Here is an 18,825-nt window from a genome sequence, read left to right as displayed (position 1 = left end):
AATTTATTTAGTAATATAATATTTTCCGAATGAAAGATGGATTTTAGAGAAATTAAATTTTATACCTCAAATAGATATATTTTTTTTCAATTTATTAAATTTAAATCTTTTAAATAAACACAAATTAATACATTAATCATCTATTTCGAGTTGATACAATTTATCAAATCGAATTTAAACTTTATATTGACATCTGTAGTTTTCTTTTGTTTAGTTTAATAAACTCTTTAGTTAATATTAAAAATTAATTTATAAAGCATGAAAAATAATTTTATTAAACTAGCATATTTAAAGCCTACAAATTGATTTAAAGATTTCATAAATTATGAAAATTAAAATAAACATTTTTTAAGTTAAATTTATTTAAAATAAGTAAATAAATAAATATAGTTTGAAGTTTAATAATTAATTAATTTATAATTACGATAAATTGATAAAAATAAATGAAAAAGAATTAATATAAACGAATATCAGGTCAATCTTATAATTGAACAAAGAACAAGCTAGAATTAAGTTTTTTTAAAATAAATAAAATTGTAAATTTTGATCATTAATTAAAATTATTTATATTAAATTTATTTAATCCTACATAGAAGAAATTATATATTATTAATAATTAATTATTTGAATAATTTATACGCATTTAAAGATATTTTTTAAGATAATTTTTATTAATTTTTACATTAAAAGTTGTAAGTTAAATAAGTTTATTTAAATATAAAAACGGTTCAAATGTCATAAACAGCAATAGATAAAGTTAATAATAACTGCCATCAATAATTAGAGTGCAAATAGCTTAGAAGAGCAGTTAAGTGGATATGTTTACATCCACTCTGTAATTCATTTTTAGAAATGTGCGATTCTTGCTACCCTATTCATATAGAATTTCATAAATAAAACAAATTATTTTAGGAAGCAGATTTTTAAAATCCACTAAATAGACTAGAATAGCAAAAAGATAATGTCAATAAAATTCTTATTAAGGTATAGAGTGAGTTATAAGCAATAAGAGAAAAAATAAATTAAGAAATATAATCTTTTGCTAAGCAAGAGTCACCACCTTTACCAATTGTCTAAGAATTGACTTCAGTGAAAGATGCAATTATAAAATTATTTGATGATTTGATAGATAAGTTACAAGAAGAATCGCATTTAAAAAAGAGAGATATGTTGAGGGCAATACATGAAGAAGTTACAACCAAGATTACTGAAACTTTAGAATATTAAAATATGCTTAGTAATCCAGAAACTTAGTTATAATCAATGAGAGACGTTATTATATTTGACTTAGAGTATTAGACATAAATACAAAGATCGAGAATGGAACAAGTATTGGATGAATTAGCAATTAAAAAGTAATATAAATACTTTATAAATTCAATTTTCCCAAAAATATCAAAATATCAATAAAAATTTCAAAAAAATGTCATATTTAAGCATGCAAAAAACGCGAAATATATTAGTATTTTAATAAATTTCTATTATTGATTTTGCAAAGAATCAATTAAAAAACTAAACAAAGAACTAAATAGCTAAATAAATAAGTTATTAAATTTATAATTGAATAATAAATTTTTAACTAAAAAAAGTGATGAAAGAAAAATAGATGAGGATGTAGTTTTGAGGATAATATCTTCAGTTAGAAAAGACATAGAATAAATTATATTAAAGCCATCAAATATATAAACACAAAAATAAAATATTAAAAAATAAATAGATAATTCATAATAATGCAAAAATTGGCTTTTCTATTTTGAGCCTTATACTAAAAATTTTCACTACTTAAATGTTTAAGACTCAAATCCAACATTTAAGACACATACCTTAGCAATAGACTTTCTAATTTCACCAGGGAATAGGTCTATTCTAGCTAAAGATAATTAAATCTATCTTGTAGGAGGTTATGATCCAAAATAAATTAACTTAGAAAATGAATAGTAATACAAATATGTTTACAAACTCAATTTGGAAAGATTAACTCTTTCAAAAGTTAGTTCTTTGATAACTCTAAGACATTCATTTGGCTTGTGCCAATTATAAAATTATTTATATGTAGTTGGTGGATATAATTATATTGAAGGAAGTTTAGCGAAATGTGAGAAGATTCCATTGGATAACGAAGCATATAATAGCTCTATTCCAATTAATAATCTTTAAAAAAGATCATGCTACCTTACAGTATGTAGCTGGAGGAATAGCATTTTAGTTAAGTATGGAGGTATTTTACACGACCAGAGCTTTTAAGCTACTAATGTAAGCCATTATAATTAATCTAAAATATAAATAAATATGAGTTATGGATTTTTAATACAAAAATATTTTTTGATTTTCTAACTAGAATTACATTTAACTAAAGATAATTTAGAAAATCTTTATGAGTTAGATAGTAAATGATAATAATTATTATTAAAATATAATAGCGATTTGAAATATTAAAGCAAAAATAAAAAGAAAATATATAAATTTAAAATATAATAATTAATTATTTAAAAAATATTTTTATTAATAGGGTAAATAAGAATAGTAGATTGTTTTATCTGATTATTTGACAGAGTTTTATCTTCCAGATTAAGATTTTTGGGTTTAAATGTAAACATTAAATTATCCTTGCACTTTTCTATCAAATTCGATTGAAATCAACGGCTAAATTATTATTTTTGGAGGAATTACTCTTGATAAAATAAAAAAAAAAAGCACTTCTAAGAATGAAGATAAAGTTATTACAACAAACAGCTTAATTAAAATTAAAGCTTACAATGTTGAGAGTCTGGACATAGAAATATCAAAATCATCTAGCGTTTTTGACCCTTGTTATTCTATGTTTCAGCCTTTATTAAAAGAAACATCTAATTCTAAGAAAAAAAGAATTTACTTTCTCGCATAAGATAATTTAGATTTTAAAAATCATACTTTAAAACCATTTTTAAGGTATTTTGATATTTGATTATGATTTAAATTAATTAACAAACAAACAAAAAAAAATTAAACTCATGATAATATTAGCGAATATACCTTTTTACCAAATTATTAAAAAAAATAATCGATCTTTAAAATATATTATTTAATTTGTAAATAATTTAAAAATATTGACTGTAAAAAGCCAGTTAATAACTAAAAATGACTGAAATTATATCACTATATTAATAAACACTTATATTAATTTAATAAATATTTATTTTGCATATATTTAACTATTTATTTATATAATTTATTCATTGTAAATAAAAAATAGGTCTTCTTAACTTTTATAGTAATTTAATTTCAATATGTTTTTAGTTATTTATTTTTTATTGATTAATTGATTTATTTATTGATAAATAAAAAAAACATAAAAATATATCATCATAAAAATATACTTAATAGTTAAATCAATGCCAGTTTGTACAGGAACAAATACTTGTAAATAACAAGGAAGATAGATTAGATGGATTTGCTTACACCCAATATGTAGCAACTTCAAAGAATTGTGTGACGAATGCCACAAAAATCACTTATAATTCCATTAGAAGTATAAAGTAGAAAATGAACCAGAACCAAACAATACTATTGTTACATTTGATGATCAAAAAAATACTGTTGAAAAGATTCTTTTGAGAGTTAGAGAAGATCTTAAATTTTTTAAAGATAGAGCTTCTTCAGAGATTTAAAATATGGAAAATACAGAATTACCAATTAATAATATTGTAAAAGAGTTACAAGAAATTAGGAGAATGATTAATTAAGAATTTGATCATTTTATTGAACAGCTTGTAGATGATTACGAAAAACCTATAAAAGATAAAATAAAAGATGTCTATAACGAAATATAAACAAAAATAACTGAAACAGATGATTTTATTTCTAAATTAAACTCAGTGGATTAGCTGGAAACGATTAAACTTACTAGTATTATTGATATACCATATTAGACATCGTTTTAAAAAGCTCGCTTGGAGTAACTTTTTGATGAGCGTACAACAAAAAAGTAACATTAACATTAATTATCATTTAAATAAATTTAGCAAAAATTAAATTTCCATTAAAAAATTTTGAATATTAGACCAAAGTTACTTTTATATTATGTTTCTAAAAATTCATCAATATACAAAAAGATTTGAAGGAGTAATAGATGATGATGTGGTCTTGCGCTTTTTAGGCTCATTTTAGCAGGAACTAAAAAATTTGATTTATATTCCATCAGAAAAAAATGAATTAAAAAAGAAGCTTATGGTGTAAAAAAAGCAGAGAGCCCCTCTAAACTCTAAAAAGAACTGGCTCTTCTATTTTGAACCTAATACTAAAAACTTTTATTATGTAGATACTTCTAAAACAAATCCATAGATTACAAAGATTGTATTAGATAATATATCTTTTAATATTTATTATGGTAACAGATCTATACTGGCTAGTGATGATAATATTTATTTAATTGGAGGCTATGATCAAAAAAATATTAATTCTGAAAACGAGGAGTAATATAAATCAGTATATTTGCTTGATCTAGATTAAAAAACTTTAAAAAAGGTTAGTAGTTTGCTTACTCTTAGACACAGTTTTGGTTTATGTTGTTTTTAAAATTATCTTTATATCATTGGAGGCTATAATTATTAAGAAGGAAGTTTGGCTAAATGTGAAAAAATATCACTCTAAAAGGTTAATTAGCACAATGCTATACCTATAAGTAATTTGCTTTAGAAGACATCTCATGCTTCAGTATGCTCTTGGTAAGATAAAATAATTGTCAAGTTTGGTGGAATATAATTTGACTCTAACTCAACAGATCAAGTAAATTAAATTATATTATAAAGAAAAATTATTAAGTTTATTATTTTATTAATTGAAAAAGCGAAACTAATCAAAAACACCCAGGATTTTAGCTGAATCGTTGTTTGAATTCTATTTCCCTGATTTGGATTAATGGATATAAATGCCTCAATTGAATTAATGTGTAAGTCAATCCTTTTTATCAACTATTATAGAAGTTAATGATTAGATATATATTTTTGGAGGATTAGATGAAAATTTATAACTTCTAAAGAAATGCACCAAAATACAGTAATACAATCTGATGAAACTTGATATCGAAGTAATTAATCAACCTGATTTAGCTAATAAATCCTATTCAATCTGTTAGCCAATTTTTAGAGAGTTAGATAATTAAGCTTTTAAGGTATTTTACCTAAGTTACGAAACAAACGATTACAAAAACTAACGCGTTTAACCTGTATTACGTTCTTTAATAGTATGATATAAGAATTTTAAAAAGATTATATCGAGTATTCAGTTTTAAAATAATTTTTGAGTAGCTTAACTTACATTTTAAGGTTCATATTTTAATAATAATTTATAAAATAATTGTTAAAATAATATAATATAAAAAAGTTAAAATAGATTTTCTTTTATTTCTAAAATTATTTATTCTAAAATAAGAAAATCTTTTTTTATAATATATATTTTTAAATACCTTCAAGTCAAATATATTATTAATTACCTATAATAAAAACTTTTTTCTTTAAAATAAAAATTATTTTTATAAAACTTTTAATTAAAAATGTGGCCTTAATTAAAATAAACTAAAATACAAGAATTTAAGATAGCTTATATTTGATAATTAGTTTGTATTAGTCATCTTTAAAAAATAGTTTTTAAAAATTTTATCTCCACTAGATAAAAATTGATCACAATATTTATTAAATTATTAATAGGATTAGCTACTAATAGAATCAAATATAGATTTCAAAAATTAAATTAAACAGTCGACATGAAAATATTTTTTTTAAAAAAATAGATAATTTAATTAAAATGCTAAACATAGGTAATTGTTTACTAATGACTAATTATTTTCAACAAATTTTTATAATTATTAACCAAACTATATTTATTATTATTATAGATTAATAATGCATAAAACTTAATTAAGAAGCTTCACTCTATATCCATATTTTCTTGATTATTTTGTTTTTCACTATTTTTATTTTATTAATTTTAATCCTATTCTTAAATTTCCTATTAATTTTCTTCATCTTCATCATCAGTATATTCTTCTTCTTCATCATCTTCTCCATCGTTTTCTCCAAAACCTTATTTATTAGAAATAAGATTTCCATTTTCATCTATATCTTTTGCTGTAACCATAGAATCAAAATCAAAACCCATCATTCCTCCCATTAAATTTGCTACATGAGATTCGTCTTCGTCTGCATCAGGATTCAAAGCAGAACATTCTGAAAAAATACTAAATGCACTATTTATATCAGCATTCAAATTCTTTTCAAAGGAAAATCTTACTTCATAATCTCCTTATAAATTAATTAATTCATTTTTAGAATTAGCTAAAAATGCAAAATATTATTTTTCTTCTTCATCTTATTAATCTCCATCTTCTTCTTCGTCATTATTTTCTTGAGATTCGCCTCCATTTAAGTAACAAACTAGATTTTTATCTTAGATTCCGTGAGAGACTACATTTTTATATTCAAGTTAGAAAATTTTTTGATCGATGTTTGCAAAAACAACTCTTTAATTAGTAATGCAAAGCACTCCATCATTAAATATGACAAAATTTTCTGTTACATTGCTAGTAATTTTTAAAGGAATTTAATCAGCTTTATATTTAACCTCTTCTCCTTCTTAAAATTCTACTTAAGGAATTAAAGAATTCATAATTGTAAAATATTTGAAAATTGAAAATTAAAGAATAAATAATCTTAAAAAGATAATAAATAATATTTATATCTTATACAAAAATTCTGATTAATTTATCTTTAAAAAATTTAATATTTAGTTGAAGCTGAAAATAGTAGACACTTATCTATATTGCACATATAATATAAATTAATAAATATTTACATATTCAAAGATTTTTAATGATTAAATATTTTTTATGCTAACTCATTGATCTATTTGATATTTCTAATTGTTACTCTACTTATTCGATATATTAATTGTTCTTATCTTTAAAAAAATAATATTTTTTTGAAGCTGAAAACAGTAGACACTTATCTATATTACACATATTATATAAATTAAACAATATTTACAAATTTAAAGATTTTTAGTAACAAAGAAATTTTTATTTTTTAAATTGATTGATTTAATAATTCTAATCATTCAACTTATTCAAGAGGTTGATTACTTTTATCATTAAAAATTTTAATATAGAGTTGAAGATGAAAATATTTTATATTTTCAAATTCAAAGTTTGAACATATATCTATATCATACATATTATGTTATTAAATAAATTTATATAATTTCAAAAAAGATTTTAATTATTTATATTTATTGGTTTATTTAATATTTCTAATTGTTATTCTATATATTATATGTATTAAAGATATTAATTACTTTTATTTTAAAAAAATTAATATTTAGTTTGAAGCTGAAAATAGTAGACGCTTATCTATATTACATACATATATTATATAAATTAATAAATATTTACAAATTGAAAGATTTTTAATTATAAAGAATTTTTTATTTATTTTATTGATTGATTTATTTATTTAGTATTTCTAATATTATTCTACTTATTTAAGTATTAATTACTCTACCTCTCCTACTGTCTGAATAGACAAATATTAAAGTTCAAATTATCTATTTTATATCTTCTGTCTTAGTATTATAATACATCCTAAAAAAATTAATTAATTAATTAGTTTTCACTTTAAAGTGAATTTTATATATTTTTAAAAATAAAAAAAATAATGTGAATAAATTTTATTAATGCTTAAATAAATAAATCTAAATAAAATAATGCTAAAAATTTACTTTAAATTTTATTTTAGTTTCGAAATTATTGAAAAAGGATAATTATTTATTGTGTAAATAAAAGTTTAATCTTAACCAGATTAAACCTAGAATTACTTAATCTGAGAATTATTCTTATTAGATTTTTTTGCATTAAGAGGATTTTTTAAATTATTATCTTCTTATTCCTGCCTTTCTTTTTCTTCCTACAGACTATTGTGAATGTAAGTTAGCTAGTTTTAATCAACTTCACTCATATTTTTTGCAAAATTTAGGCTTACTAATTAGCTATTATTATATACTTCTATAACCACACCTGTGTATTAATCTAACATAACCATTTTTTCTAGTTACTGAGTTGTAGTAGGAGCTTAATAATAATACTATGAACTATTATCTATGTGCTTAGCTTTACCTAACCTAAGCTTTCTTTTGATTTAATTTTTAGCATAAGAAGAAAATTGTTGCTCAAATATTTGTTAATTTTATCTGAAAGAGACTCTATCAAAGCATATTTTTTGATCACCATAATAACTAAGAGTTGCCTCATATAAAGCTTACTCATCATTGGTTTCAAATAATACAGATACTAAGTATTCACCTCCTTCACAATTAAATTCTTAGCTAATATCTCTTCCTACTTAGTAAAATCCTTATCTATACACAAATTACTATTACTCTGGTTCATACTTAGACAAAATAACTCTACAAGGTAAATATTTATAAGAGTTTGTCATTTTTCTTTTATCAAATTAACTCACTTAGAGATAAAATAATGATGAATTTTAAAGATAAAACTTAAACATAGATGCAGTATGTTATTTTGATTGTTTTATTCTTGTACAGACATAATTATAATCATCATGAATTTTGCTTACTACAAGCTTGTCGAATCTATTTACCAGCTCTTCATAAGTAATAAATACTTTGTGGTCATTTTAAGCTTGCTACAAGGCGTATTCTTAAAAATCTGGAGGCATTATATCCCAATTATCTTTAATGTAAGTACAGTATTTTAAGTATCCATTATCATCTCTTGATTTAAGTTCTACAACTAGGAGTTTAACTCTCTTTTTTGTTTGAACGTAATGTATAGTGTAAAGTCTATAAATAGGAATTAGCTATTAAATATTTTTATCATCTGAGATTGCTTTGACCATTGTAATCCAATTCATTTAATTGGCTTTTTCTACAGCTGCTATCATAAGCTGCTCTTCTTTCAGGTTTAATTCTTCATAAGGAGCACCTATTTGTTTTGAAATAAAAATTTTTCAAACTCCCAATAAAATATAATTTAAAAGTAATTTATAAATTTTATTTTTGCTAAAATTAAATTAAAATTTTTATGAACTTTTATAAAATATGTACCACTTAAATCAAATAGCGTTTGACCTATATCAGCGTGTTCTAATTTTTCATAACAATAATAATATGATGCTAGAGCTTTTTCTATCATAAAAGGCCAGATATCAATATTCCTTAAAGCTTTGAATTTGTTTTAGCAAAAAACGGGTTCTTTGCTTAATCTAAAAATAGGAACCATATCATCCAACAGAATATATCTCCATACTCCCTTGCAATTAATTCTGACAACAAAACAACCTTTCTCATTATTTTCATAAAAATTTTGGTCAAGTAATTTCTTAACTCTTTATTTATCTTCAGCTAGTGCGCTTAATATGTCTGCCATGTTATTGTGATGCCAGTTATTTGTCATAATATCTCTGCTATTAATATACTATCCTAAAGTAATATTTTTTTTTTCATCTATATCTATGATCATATGCAAAGGTTTCCATGATATATTGCAGATTTTATTGATATTATATGATGTTTCTTTGTTTGCTAGAGAATAGGCACATGGAGGAAACAATTTGTCTTAAAAGTTTTTTGTCTATTTAACTTTTTAATATTTGAGAAGCGAATCTATATTTAAAATAATATAATTTAAACTAAAAATATCAAAATAATTTATTTGAATTTAGATAAATTTAAAATGATTAATAAATTTTAAATATAAAATATTTTCTTACCTATATTGCATTAGTATTTATTTAATACATCCTATATTAGTATTTAATTATGAGTATTTTCCCATCTTTCTGTAATTTATTTTTGTTTACAATAGACTGGATCATCGAACTCATGTACATCATATTCCTACTCACAGAGAGACGAACGTTGAGACATTGCTCTCCTCTTAAGAGAATATTTTTAAGAGCTAGGGCTTTTACAGTTCATCGAATAATAGCTTGATGCTTCAAAAGAACTGTTTAAAGATGAGACTGATTTATCAGAAGTTTATTAATTTATATTAAATTCTTAAGGCTATTAACAATTTTAAAAATCTTTAGATATTGAAGAATAAGCTGATTGACTCCTCGTGCTTAATGGACCTTATGAAGAAAGCAGAGAGTCTCTTTAAGTGACTAGTAGCTTTTTCTACTTTCTATTTTAGCTTTACTAAGATGGAAAATATTTGGAATCATTAAATTATGAGACTGATTCATCAGGATTTGTTGATAAGTTTTGTGGTAAAGTTACTTCTGAAACATATAAACTATCTCCTTCTTTTTCTATCTTGACTTCATTAAATTTAACAGACTTTTATGAGCTATTTTTACCAGTATGCAAAATGGATTTAGATTCCCTTCTTGTGGGGGTATTAAATGCGCTTTTAATAAGTTTTTTCGCTTTGACTTTAAAATCTTCTAACGACTCTTCATCTGAAAAAATAGTGTCCTACTGAAAATCGATCTAATTTAAATCTAATTGCCTTAAATTATTTGGATTAAATCTACTCATATCGATTGATCAAATTAAATTCAATATTCCTTTTTAGTTTAGCAATTTCAATCAGTTTGATTATTAAATATTAATATAGGTTTTTAATAATGCTAAGCCACTCAAAAGTTAGCTTTCTTTTTAAATGAATCTATTAATTATTTAATTAACTACATAAGATCTTTTTTATTAATAAAGATATGGAATTTTTTTTTTTGCAAATCAATAAAATTTGATTAATTCAAGAATGATATTTTTTATTAATCAATCATCTTGCACCAATAAATTAGCCAGTGATTTTTTATTTCAAATAATATATCTGCCAAAATATTTATGAATTAAACTAAAAATAAGCTTATTTAATATAAGAGGCACAATAATTTTTATTTCAAATATAAAATCATTCAAAAATAAATTATAATTAATTTATTTCGTTATTTTTGAACATGATAGATTTTAATAAAATGTAAAAATAAAATAATACTAAATCTTCTTTAAAACTTGTATTATTCTTTGATTAAGTGTATGATAAAGAAAATTAAAATCCATTAAATTAATATGATTCGAATGATGCTTGTTCTTATTAAACAAAAAGATAAAGAAATTTAGATTAGCAAGAAATAAAACATACTTAATATATAAATTTACCAAATAAAATTGATTTTTTATAAGCCAACTGTAATTTAGAAACAGCCAAGGAAAATTAAAAACTATAAAATGATCATGATTAAGAAATAAAGTCTTTTGAATTAATTTAGTGCTAAGAAAAAGAAGAATTATTTTTCGAAGTAATTTAAAACGAATTAAAATTCATAAATTAATTTTAAAAATAAATTAGGAATTAAATAAAATTAAAGATGATAAAAAGTTAATCCTAACAACTAAGAGGTCTATTAAATAATTAAAAGACTATGCAATAGAATAAGCTACTCAAGATTAAATTAGAAAAATAATCAAGACAGGTGATCAATAATTAGAATAAATGAATGAAAAATTTCTATACGATTTAGAAAATTAAATATAAAATAATTTAGAATATTTGAATGAAAAATGCATGAAAATTAATGAAGCAATAATATAAAAAAAGAATGGCATAAATACTCTAAGAAAAAGGAAAATATTATTTTAAAATAAATAAGAAACCGAAGATTCTTAAAAATTTAAAATTCTAAATATAGTTAAGATTTAAAAATTCTGAACTTCAATTTAACTAAAATTATGTTTATTTTTAATTGATTGATAATCAATTAATTTACTATGTTTTAATAACTTTCTGTGTTGCTTATTTTACTTTATTTATCAGATTATTAGGATTTATGTTTGTTTTGTTATTTTGTAAAACATGGTATTTAATCAATAAAATTACTATGAGATACTTTAGATTTCTCAAAAATCTTTTAGGATTAATAAATAAATAGAAAGGACTTCTAACTAAAGTGCAACTTTAAACTATAAGAGACACATATATATTAAAAAATAAAAGAAAATGTTTAAGAATTTCTTCATTTAAATTATATTTTCAGAAAAGCAAATTATTTTTTTTTAAGTTTAATGAAAATACCACTTATAAATCTTTTTTTAGATATTAATGCTTTTTCTCTAATCTTCTACTTTTCCCTCCCTTCGAATAACTTTTGATTTGTAAAATTTGATATTTGATATATAGAAATTTTAAAAGACCAAAAAGAAATGTTAAAATCATTCAAAAGATTAATATCTCTTCGCAAAATACACAAAATATGAATATGCTTTAAACATTATTAGAATGGAAAATAATAGATTAACATATTTATATATTATTCAAGGAGATATTAAATCACTTGAATGGAACACCCTTATAAAAACACCTTCGTAGTAGATTATATCACAATTAATTTGATTAATTAATTAATTAGTAAAGCAATGAATGAATCAGTACCAAACTTATTCATTCAACTCACTCTTTTTTAGCAGAAGCCTTACCAGTAGATTTCTTAGCAGAAGCCTTAGAAGTAGACTTAGTAGCAGAAGCCTTAGTAGGAGTCTTGGAGGCAGACTTGGTGGTAGACTTCTTAGTAGATTCAGCCTTGGTTGAGGTCTTACCAGTACTCTTCTTGGTAGGAGTAACAGATCTCTTTTAAGCAACAGGGCTCTTAGAAGTAGATCTGTTAGCAGCAGACTTCTTGGCGGAGGTCTTAGTTAAAGGAGATCTAGATCTTTCACGAGAGGCAGACTTGGTAGCAGACTTTTTGGTGGATCCCATTTTTTTTTGTTTCTTTTTTGTTTCTAGTTTTTTAATTTTTTTAATATATTTCTTTTATTTTTTAGAAATTAAACAGAGGATTTTTTGACGAATATATAGATTCTTATTTCGCTATTTGCTTTAAATTCATTCACAGCAAATGAATCAAAAAGGTTTTCCCTTTGTTTAATGAATGCATTTATTAGAAATATCATACACACATAATAATTTGGTGCTATCAAATTTTATCAAAGACTTTAGAAAAAAACATTCCATTTAGAGCTATTGATTAGCATACATATTAAAAAATTGGTTTCATTGCAAATAGACTTCTTTCGTAAATCTACCTTTAAATCTGCAATTTGATTGGATGATCTACTCCAAAAAGGATTTTTAAGTTTTTTTCTTATATTGATAACATCATTCCTCATTCCTCTACTAAATTTGAATTTTCTGAAATATTTTAGTAATACTAATTTCAAAAATTTTACTGAAAAAATATTTTATTAATTTAATATTATTTTGATTAATTTTATTTAATTCCTAATAACAATTTTTAAAATATTCATAATAAATAAATAATTTACATTTTGTTTATCTAGTATAATTTTAAGTTAATTTTTCCTTCCTTAGTTAAAATTTATATGGTACAAATTATAAATTATTATTCTATTTAAATAAAACGAAACAAAATTTTTTATTTAACAAGACAATTTAAAATTAATATACAATTTTTAACAATATTTCTCTACTAAAAGCTAACATAATTAATAAAAACCAATTTAAGATAAAACTTTAATTAAATATATTGCTTTAATAACCTATAAATTGATTAGGAAAATCAAAACTGAAAAAGAATTAATTATTTTAATTTTAAACGAATATAAATTATATTATTAAATGATCCTTAATATTTTAAAATTTAGACAAATATTTTTATCAATTTAAAAAATTTTAATATTATTAGATTTTAAAAATAAATAAGAATATTCTTTATATAAAAATAAGAGAAAATTCTTTATAAATAAATAAGAATATTTATGTATAAATAAATGTATTAATATAAATGATGTAAATCAAGTAATTAAAAATATTTTTATTTTAAATAATTATAATTTTATTTGAAGATTTAAAAATTTAGAAAATTATATTTGATTGTTTTATTTATTCTTACAAGAAATTAAAATTTGTTTTAATATTGCTCACTCTCACATTAATTTATTTATGATTCATTAATAATTTGTTTATTTACTTAGTTATTTATTAGTTTGTTTGCTTGTTTGTTTGTATTTAGATTTCTAAAAAATTTTGGTTAATTAAATTTAAATTAATTATTTCATTACAACAATTATTAAATTTTGGATAATAGAGACAAGTAGAATAAATAAATAGTTCAATAGAAGTAAATATAAAATAATGCTAAAGAAATTTTATTTAGTGTTTAGTATCTATTTAAGCTGCAATCTGTTAGTTAATTCTTTCTTTTGCTAAAAATTTTTAAGGCTACACAATAAAGAAAAAATTACTGAATTTTAAGAGATGTAATCTTAATTTCCTAGCTACTATAGCAATCTTGTAATATTAGCACTGATAGGATACATAATTTTTATTTTTTAGAGATTAACTGACTACTTTAATGTGTGCTAAGTATATTTATGCATAGCAAGAATTTTTCAATTTTTTCAGGCTTTATTTTACTCCTCCTCAATTTATTTAAGCTATCAAACTCTGTTTGGAAATGAAATATTAAATTAATTCTATGAAGATTACTAATCAATAGATAGCTTTAAAGATTCGTAAGAGACTTTAGCTTATTTAAAATCATATTCAACAATGATTTAAGTTTTATAAATAACTTTCTATACTCAGTTAGTGTTGGTACCTCTAATATTTATCATTCTAATTATCTACCATAAACTTCATTTCAAACTAGGAACATTTTACAAGCAAGGTAACTAAGTAAGTGAGCATTCATTTGTACAATAAATTGACGAAAATGTAGAAACAGCCGAGAGATAATGAATATATTAAACAATTTGATAAAATAAAGAAAATAATAAAATTCTAAAAATCTTAAAAGTTTATACAGATTCTATAATAATCAAAATTAAAAATTTTTTTGATTTCAAAATAAATAAATAAAATAATTTGATGTAGTTGTTAAAAAATTTATTTGATTTTTTAATAGATAAGCGTATATTAATTTTAAGTTATAAATAAAGTAATATTTTTTTGATAAATATTTTTAATTTGTAATGCTTTGAGTATTTTAATCTTAAAAACAATAATTTCCAAAATTAAAAGTAAAGTATTACACTTAGGATATTTTTGTTGGATTTGTTAAAAAATATAAAATGTATTTAAATTACTTTTTTTGACCAATATATTGGACAGTGAAATCTCAATTTTCTTTCAAGAAATTTTGTTTTAACATTCATAATATTTTTAAATAAAATAAAAACTTTGAAAATTTTAGATATATAAAAAGAATGAAATTTCTCTAAAAATATATATATTTATGTATGCATGAATTAATTAATAAATTATTGATTAATTGTTAACCTACCATGAATGAAATATAATATATAGTCTTTGCTTATTTTTGGAAAAATAAAATCAGTTCGTCAAAGTAAGTATTAGTGAAAATCAATAGATATATAATAGTACAAGAAAAAAAATAATATATTCACTAAAAAATAAAAATACAGAGTAAAATTAGTTAAAAAAGTAAGTAAGTAAGTTTGGAGTATAAAGAAAAGTACTATAATATAGCAAGATTAAAGACTGCAAATGAGTGATTATAATGAATAGGAGAAGACTATGCTTATTGAGTCAATGGCTAAACTCATTGAGTAACATTTTGATTGACTAAAAATAAATTTTGGATTGAGTAAGCGTGGTTTTATTAATATTAGGCATATTCATGACAGTAAAGTTCATCAGACAGAAATTTTTAATTCTCTTACAACAAATGACTTATTAAAGATCCTTTCAAATATTGAAGATAAAAATTTAAGTAATTAGCTTTGCGTTATAGTGAAAATCAATTTATAGTTTAGCATCACCTGTTTTAAAAATTACATTTAGATAATTATAATATCTAACAGCAATATATAATTAACAAATTATCATTATAAAATAGAATTACGAAAAACGTCTTGTAGATTTTTGTGCGAGCTTCTTTACGATAATAATTAGGTGCAAGATTTATTCTGTGAATTAACAGGAGTATTACCAATAGATGGAAAAGTAATAAACAAAAATAAATATTGATAAAATAGCTTACAAATTATAGTTTTTGATGCATTAATTATAATGTGATAGAAAGTAGCAAAAGTTGATATATGCTACTTAAATAAACATTTAAGCACTTCACTGATTATTTTCAATTAAATTAAATAGGTTTGTATAAACAAAATTCCTGAATCATTTAATTAGCATATGAGATTTATTCCTGAGATTCTCGAAATCGTAAAAAGTAGTCCTATTCCTGTGAATGATAATGGTTAGTTTTTTGATTTTCTTGAAAATAAAAGATTTCATATTAATTTTTGGATAGTTTAAGTAGTATTTTATGAAATGCATAAATAAAAACAATCAATCATAAATTTAAAAAAGTAAATTTGATAAAATACTTTCGTAAACAGAAAAAAATAAGAAAAAGAATGATAGAAATTATTTCAAATATAGATATAGATAGTTGTTTTTGATTATACCTAATTTCTATTGCATTATAAAATTAGGAAAAGCTCCTCTTTGCTGGTATTTTTCCAGTAAAATAGATTACAATCAACCCTTCAGAGTCTAGTTCTTTTATCCTTAAGATTAAAATAATTTTGATTCTTCTGAGTTCATAGATCCATAGGAGTCCATTTTTGGGTTTGTAATCAATAGCCCTTTTAAGCAGAAAAGGCCTGAAAAGGACTCAAAAGGATCTTCAATTATATAAGATATATCAAAATAGTAAGAATATAATTATCTAGTTTAAATAATAATATAAAATAATATTTATAAAATAGTTCTATAGAAAAGGATTCATATAAAAGCTAGCATAACAATCAAACTTCATTGAATTCTTCAAGTATAAAGAATTATGATAAATTGATTATATAGTATTTTTTGTAATTATATAGGAGTTTCTCCAATTAAAAAGAGAGAAGCCTAAATATCTAGCAATAATTCTAGCAGTTTTATTAAAAAAATATAATTTAATAGCAGCAGTTCAAGATAAGATAGGTCTTTTTCAGGTAAATCTAATTAAATTTTATTGAAGTTTTTAATCTTAATTTTAGATAAAAAGGATGTCATTAAGATGGTTTAATCTTAATTAGGAAATAATAATTTATAGGATAGTTTAGATCAGTCCTACTAGCAAAATTATCAGAATTAATTAAATAAAAATGCAACTAATAGCCAAGATTAAAGTATATCTAAGGTTACTTAACCGAATAGTGCTTCAAGAAAGGATAATATTTCATCGTTTTAAAATAATACACTTCCAGGAGAAATATCATTGAATGATTCAATAGAATTCGTTAATATGGCAAAAGCATTCAGGTAAAATATTTAATCCATAATTCAAAATTAACTGCAATTATAAAAAAACAATCAGCCCTTATAGTCCAAGATACGAATTAGCAATTAGATAAAAGCACAATTAAAACTAAAATAAATATCAACTGTTAGAGAGAAGAAAAACTGCAGAAGGAATAAATGAAAAATCACTAAAATTTAAGAATAACATTAATACAAGCATAGTAAAATAATTTAATCAAAAACATTAAAATGCTAAATTTAATTTAAAAAGTCTTAAACTAAATAAAAGTAAATTTCTATATCAATGGCAGGTAGCAACTCTTTTAGGTAGACATATACTTAGTAGAAAAAAAGAGAATCCTCAAATTCTACAAGTAAAAACCCTTAAATATCCTAATCAACAGTGCATGGAGTTCAAATAAAAAAGTTTTAGCTCTAACCTGACAACCAAAACCAATCTAACTAAAATTCTAGCTTTGAGAATCTGTAAATTAATTTTTAAAAAGTATAGTAAACTTATTATGAACTCATAAAAATTTATAAAAAAAATAGCAAATTAGAGCAAAAGTATGACAGTTAAAAGACAGGATATTCTTTAAAAGATAAAAGATACTCACAGCAAGATTAATTTTCAAAATAGGTTATTAATGAAAAAAGAAATGCTGTTAATGCTTCATCATAGGCAATACCTTCTAAAAATAATCCATATAATTTATTAAGCAAAAGTACTTACGAGCATCCTCTAAACGAAAATAACTCTAGCTTATTCCCTAATTAAACTCCAAAATTTACAAATTTAGAACATAAAAATTATATATCATCTAAAAATAGTAATAATAATAATAATAACGGGTTCAGTTAAATTTAAAGTAATACATATTCAAATAATATAACGTCAATATCTCCTAATATAGCCAATCATTCAAATACTCCTTAATAATTAAACAGCTAATTTTCAAATACACCTACAAGCAGCAATTAAAATGGAACATAAAAAAAAATAGTTTCTCTGCATAATAAATCTTTAGTTTCTAAAAGCTTAAGTATTAATAATAATAAATGAATGAAATTATTAAAAATAATTAATAATAATCAAAGTTAAGTAACAAAAAACTAAAAAAAACTAGTTTGTTTAAAATATTTTTTCTTATATAAATTTATTAACAAAAACGCAAACCAAGTTAGTTAATCAACCAGTAAGTTTGTTAAACAATCTTATACTGGAATATCTGTCACCACTCCCTAATATTATTTATATTAAGATATAGTTCAATACTATATTTTTCTATCTTTCTATGTTTAAAAAGCTTATTTTGTAATTATTATTACTTCTTCCAAATTACTTTTGTTACGAATTAATATAAATAAAGGATAACAGCATTTTAAACAAAATAAAAATCTTCTATTGAAGAAGCTATATGATTTATTCAAATAAATATAATTTATTGATTTAAACTGAAGATCGAAAATTATACATTATAAATTTTTTAAAGTAAATATAATTAAGTTTTTCCTTATTTTGTCAATGATTATATCTGTTTGGTGTATTAAGTATT

General features: G+C 21.7%; 8 protein-coding genes across 8 annotated transcripts; 5 read left to right on the top strand and 3 right to left on the bottom strand. All coding sequences in view use genetic code 6, as the record gives it.

Annotated features, from left to right (window-relative positions):
* Positions 1-732: 732 nt before the first annotated feature.
* Positions 733-2,944, top strand: TTHERM_00529590 (kelch motif protein; the record flags this gene model as incomplete). Its single annotated transcript, XM_001032670.2, has 3 exons — positions 733-1,355; positions 1,590-2,253; positions 2,510-2,944. The coding sequence occupies 3 exons, from the start codon at positions 733-735 to the stop codon at positions 2,942-2,944; spliced, it is 1,722 nt and encodes a 573-aa protein (XP_001032670.2).
* A 427-nt stretch (positions 2,945-3,371) lies between these two features.
* On the top strand, positions 3,372-5,227 carry TTHERM_00529580 (kelch motif protein; the record flags this gene model as incomplete). The annotated part of the gene is made up of 3 exons (XM_001032669.3): positions 3,372-3,964; positions 4,092-4,764; positions 4,826-5,227. The coding sequence occupies 3 exons, from the start codon at positions 3,372-3,374 to the stop codon at positions 5,225-5,227; spliced, it is 1,668 nt and encodes a 555-aa protein (XP_001032669.1).
* A 677-nt stretch (positions 5,228-5,904) lies between these two features.
* On the bottom strand, positions 5,905-6,642 carry TTHERM_00529570 (nucleotide-sensitive chloride conductance regulator; the record flags this gene model as incomplete). The annotated part of the gene is made up of 1 exon (XM_001032668.3): positions 5,905-6,642. One exon carries the CDS (start codon positions 6,640-6,642, stop codon positions 5,905-5,907), a length of 738 nt encoding a protein of 245 aa, XP_001032668.1.
* A 998-nt stretch (positions 6,643-7,640) lies between these two features.
* TTHERM_00529560 (calpain family cysteine protease) lies at positions 7,641-10,533 on the bottom strand (the record flags this gene model as incomplete). The annotated part of the gene is made up of 3 exons (XM_001032667.2): positions 7,641-8,974; positions 9,097-9,654; positions 9,762-10,533. The coding sequence occupies 3 exons, from the start codon at positions 10,531-10,533 to the stop codon at positions 7,641-7,643; spliced, it is 2,664 nt and encodes an 887-aa protein (XP_001032667.2).
* A 425-nt stretch (positions 10,534-10,958) lies between these two features.
* On the top strand, positions 10,959-11,710 carry TTHERM_00529550 (hypothetical protein; the record flags this gene model as incomplete). Its single annotated transcript, XM_001032666.3, has 2 exons — positions 10,959-11,300; positions 11,351-11,710. The coding sequence occupies 2 exons, from the start codon at positions 10,959-10,961 to the stop codon at positions 11,708-11,710; spliced, it is 702 nt and encodes a 233-aa protein (XP_001032666.2).
* Positions 11,711-12,423: 713 nt separating this feature from the next.
* On the bottom strand, positions 12,424-12,948 carry TTHERM_000529532 (hypothetical protein; the record flags this gene model as incomplete). Its single annotated transcript, XM_012799543.1, has 1 exon — positions 12,424-12,948. One exon carries the CDS (start codon positions 12,946-12,948, stop codon positions 12,424-12,426), a length of 525 nt encoding a protein of 174 aa, XP_012654997.1.
* Positions 12,949-13,957: 1,009 nt separating this feature from the next.
* Positions 13,958-14,755, top strand: TTHERM_00529531 (transmembrane protein, putative; the record flags this gene model as incomplete). Its single annotated transcript, XM_001470586.2, has 1 exon — positions 13,958-14,755. The coding sequence occupies one exon, from the start codon at positions 13,958-13,960 to the stop codon at positions 14,753-14,755; it is 798 nt and encodes a 265-aa protein (XP_001470621.1).
* A 648-nt stretch (positions 14,756-15,403) lies between these two features.
* TTHERM_00529530 (hypothetical protein) lies at positions 15,404-18,690 on the top strand. The gene is made up of 11 exons (XM_001032664.2): positions 15,404-15,585; positions 15,649-15,749; positions 15,876-15,982; positions 16,136-16,238; positions 16,477-16,696; positions 16,753-16,814; positions 16,867-16,980; positions 17,026-17,290; positions 17,346-17,490; positions 17,541-17,755; positions 17,822-18,690. Exons 1-11 carry the CDS (start codon positions 15,524-15,526, stop codon positions 18,330-18,332), a joined length of 1,905 nt encoding a protein of 634 aa, XP_001032664.2. The 5' UTR covers positions 15,404-15,523; the 3' UTR covers positions 18,333-18,690.
* Positions 18,691-18,825: the final 135 nt, after the last annotated feature.

This window comes from Tetrahymena thermophila (genome assembly GCF_000189635.1).
Source record: "Tetrahymena thermophila SB210 genomic scaffold scf_8254459, whole genome shotgun sequence".
Classification (NCBI taxonomy): Eukaryota; Ciliophora; class Oligohymenophorea; order Hymenostomatida; family Tetrahymenidae; genus Tetrahymena; species Tetrahymena thermophila.
The sequence above is the reverse complement of the archived record's forward strand: the minus strand, read 5'-3'. Positions and strand labels throughout refer to the sequence as shown.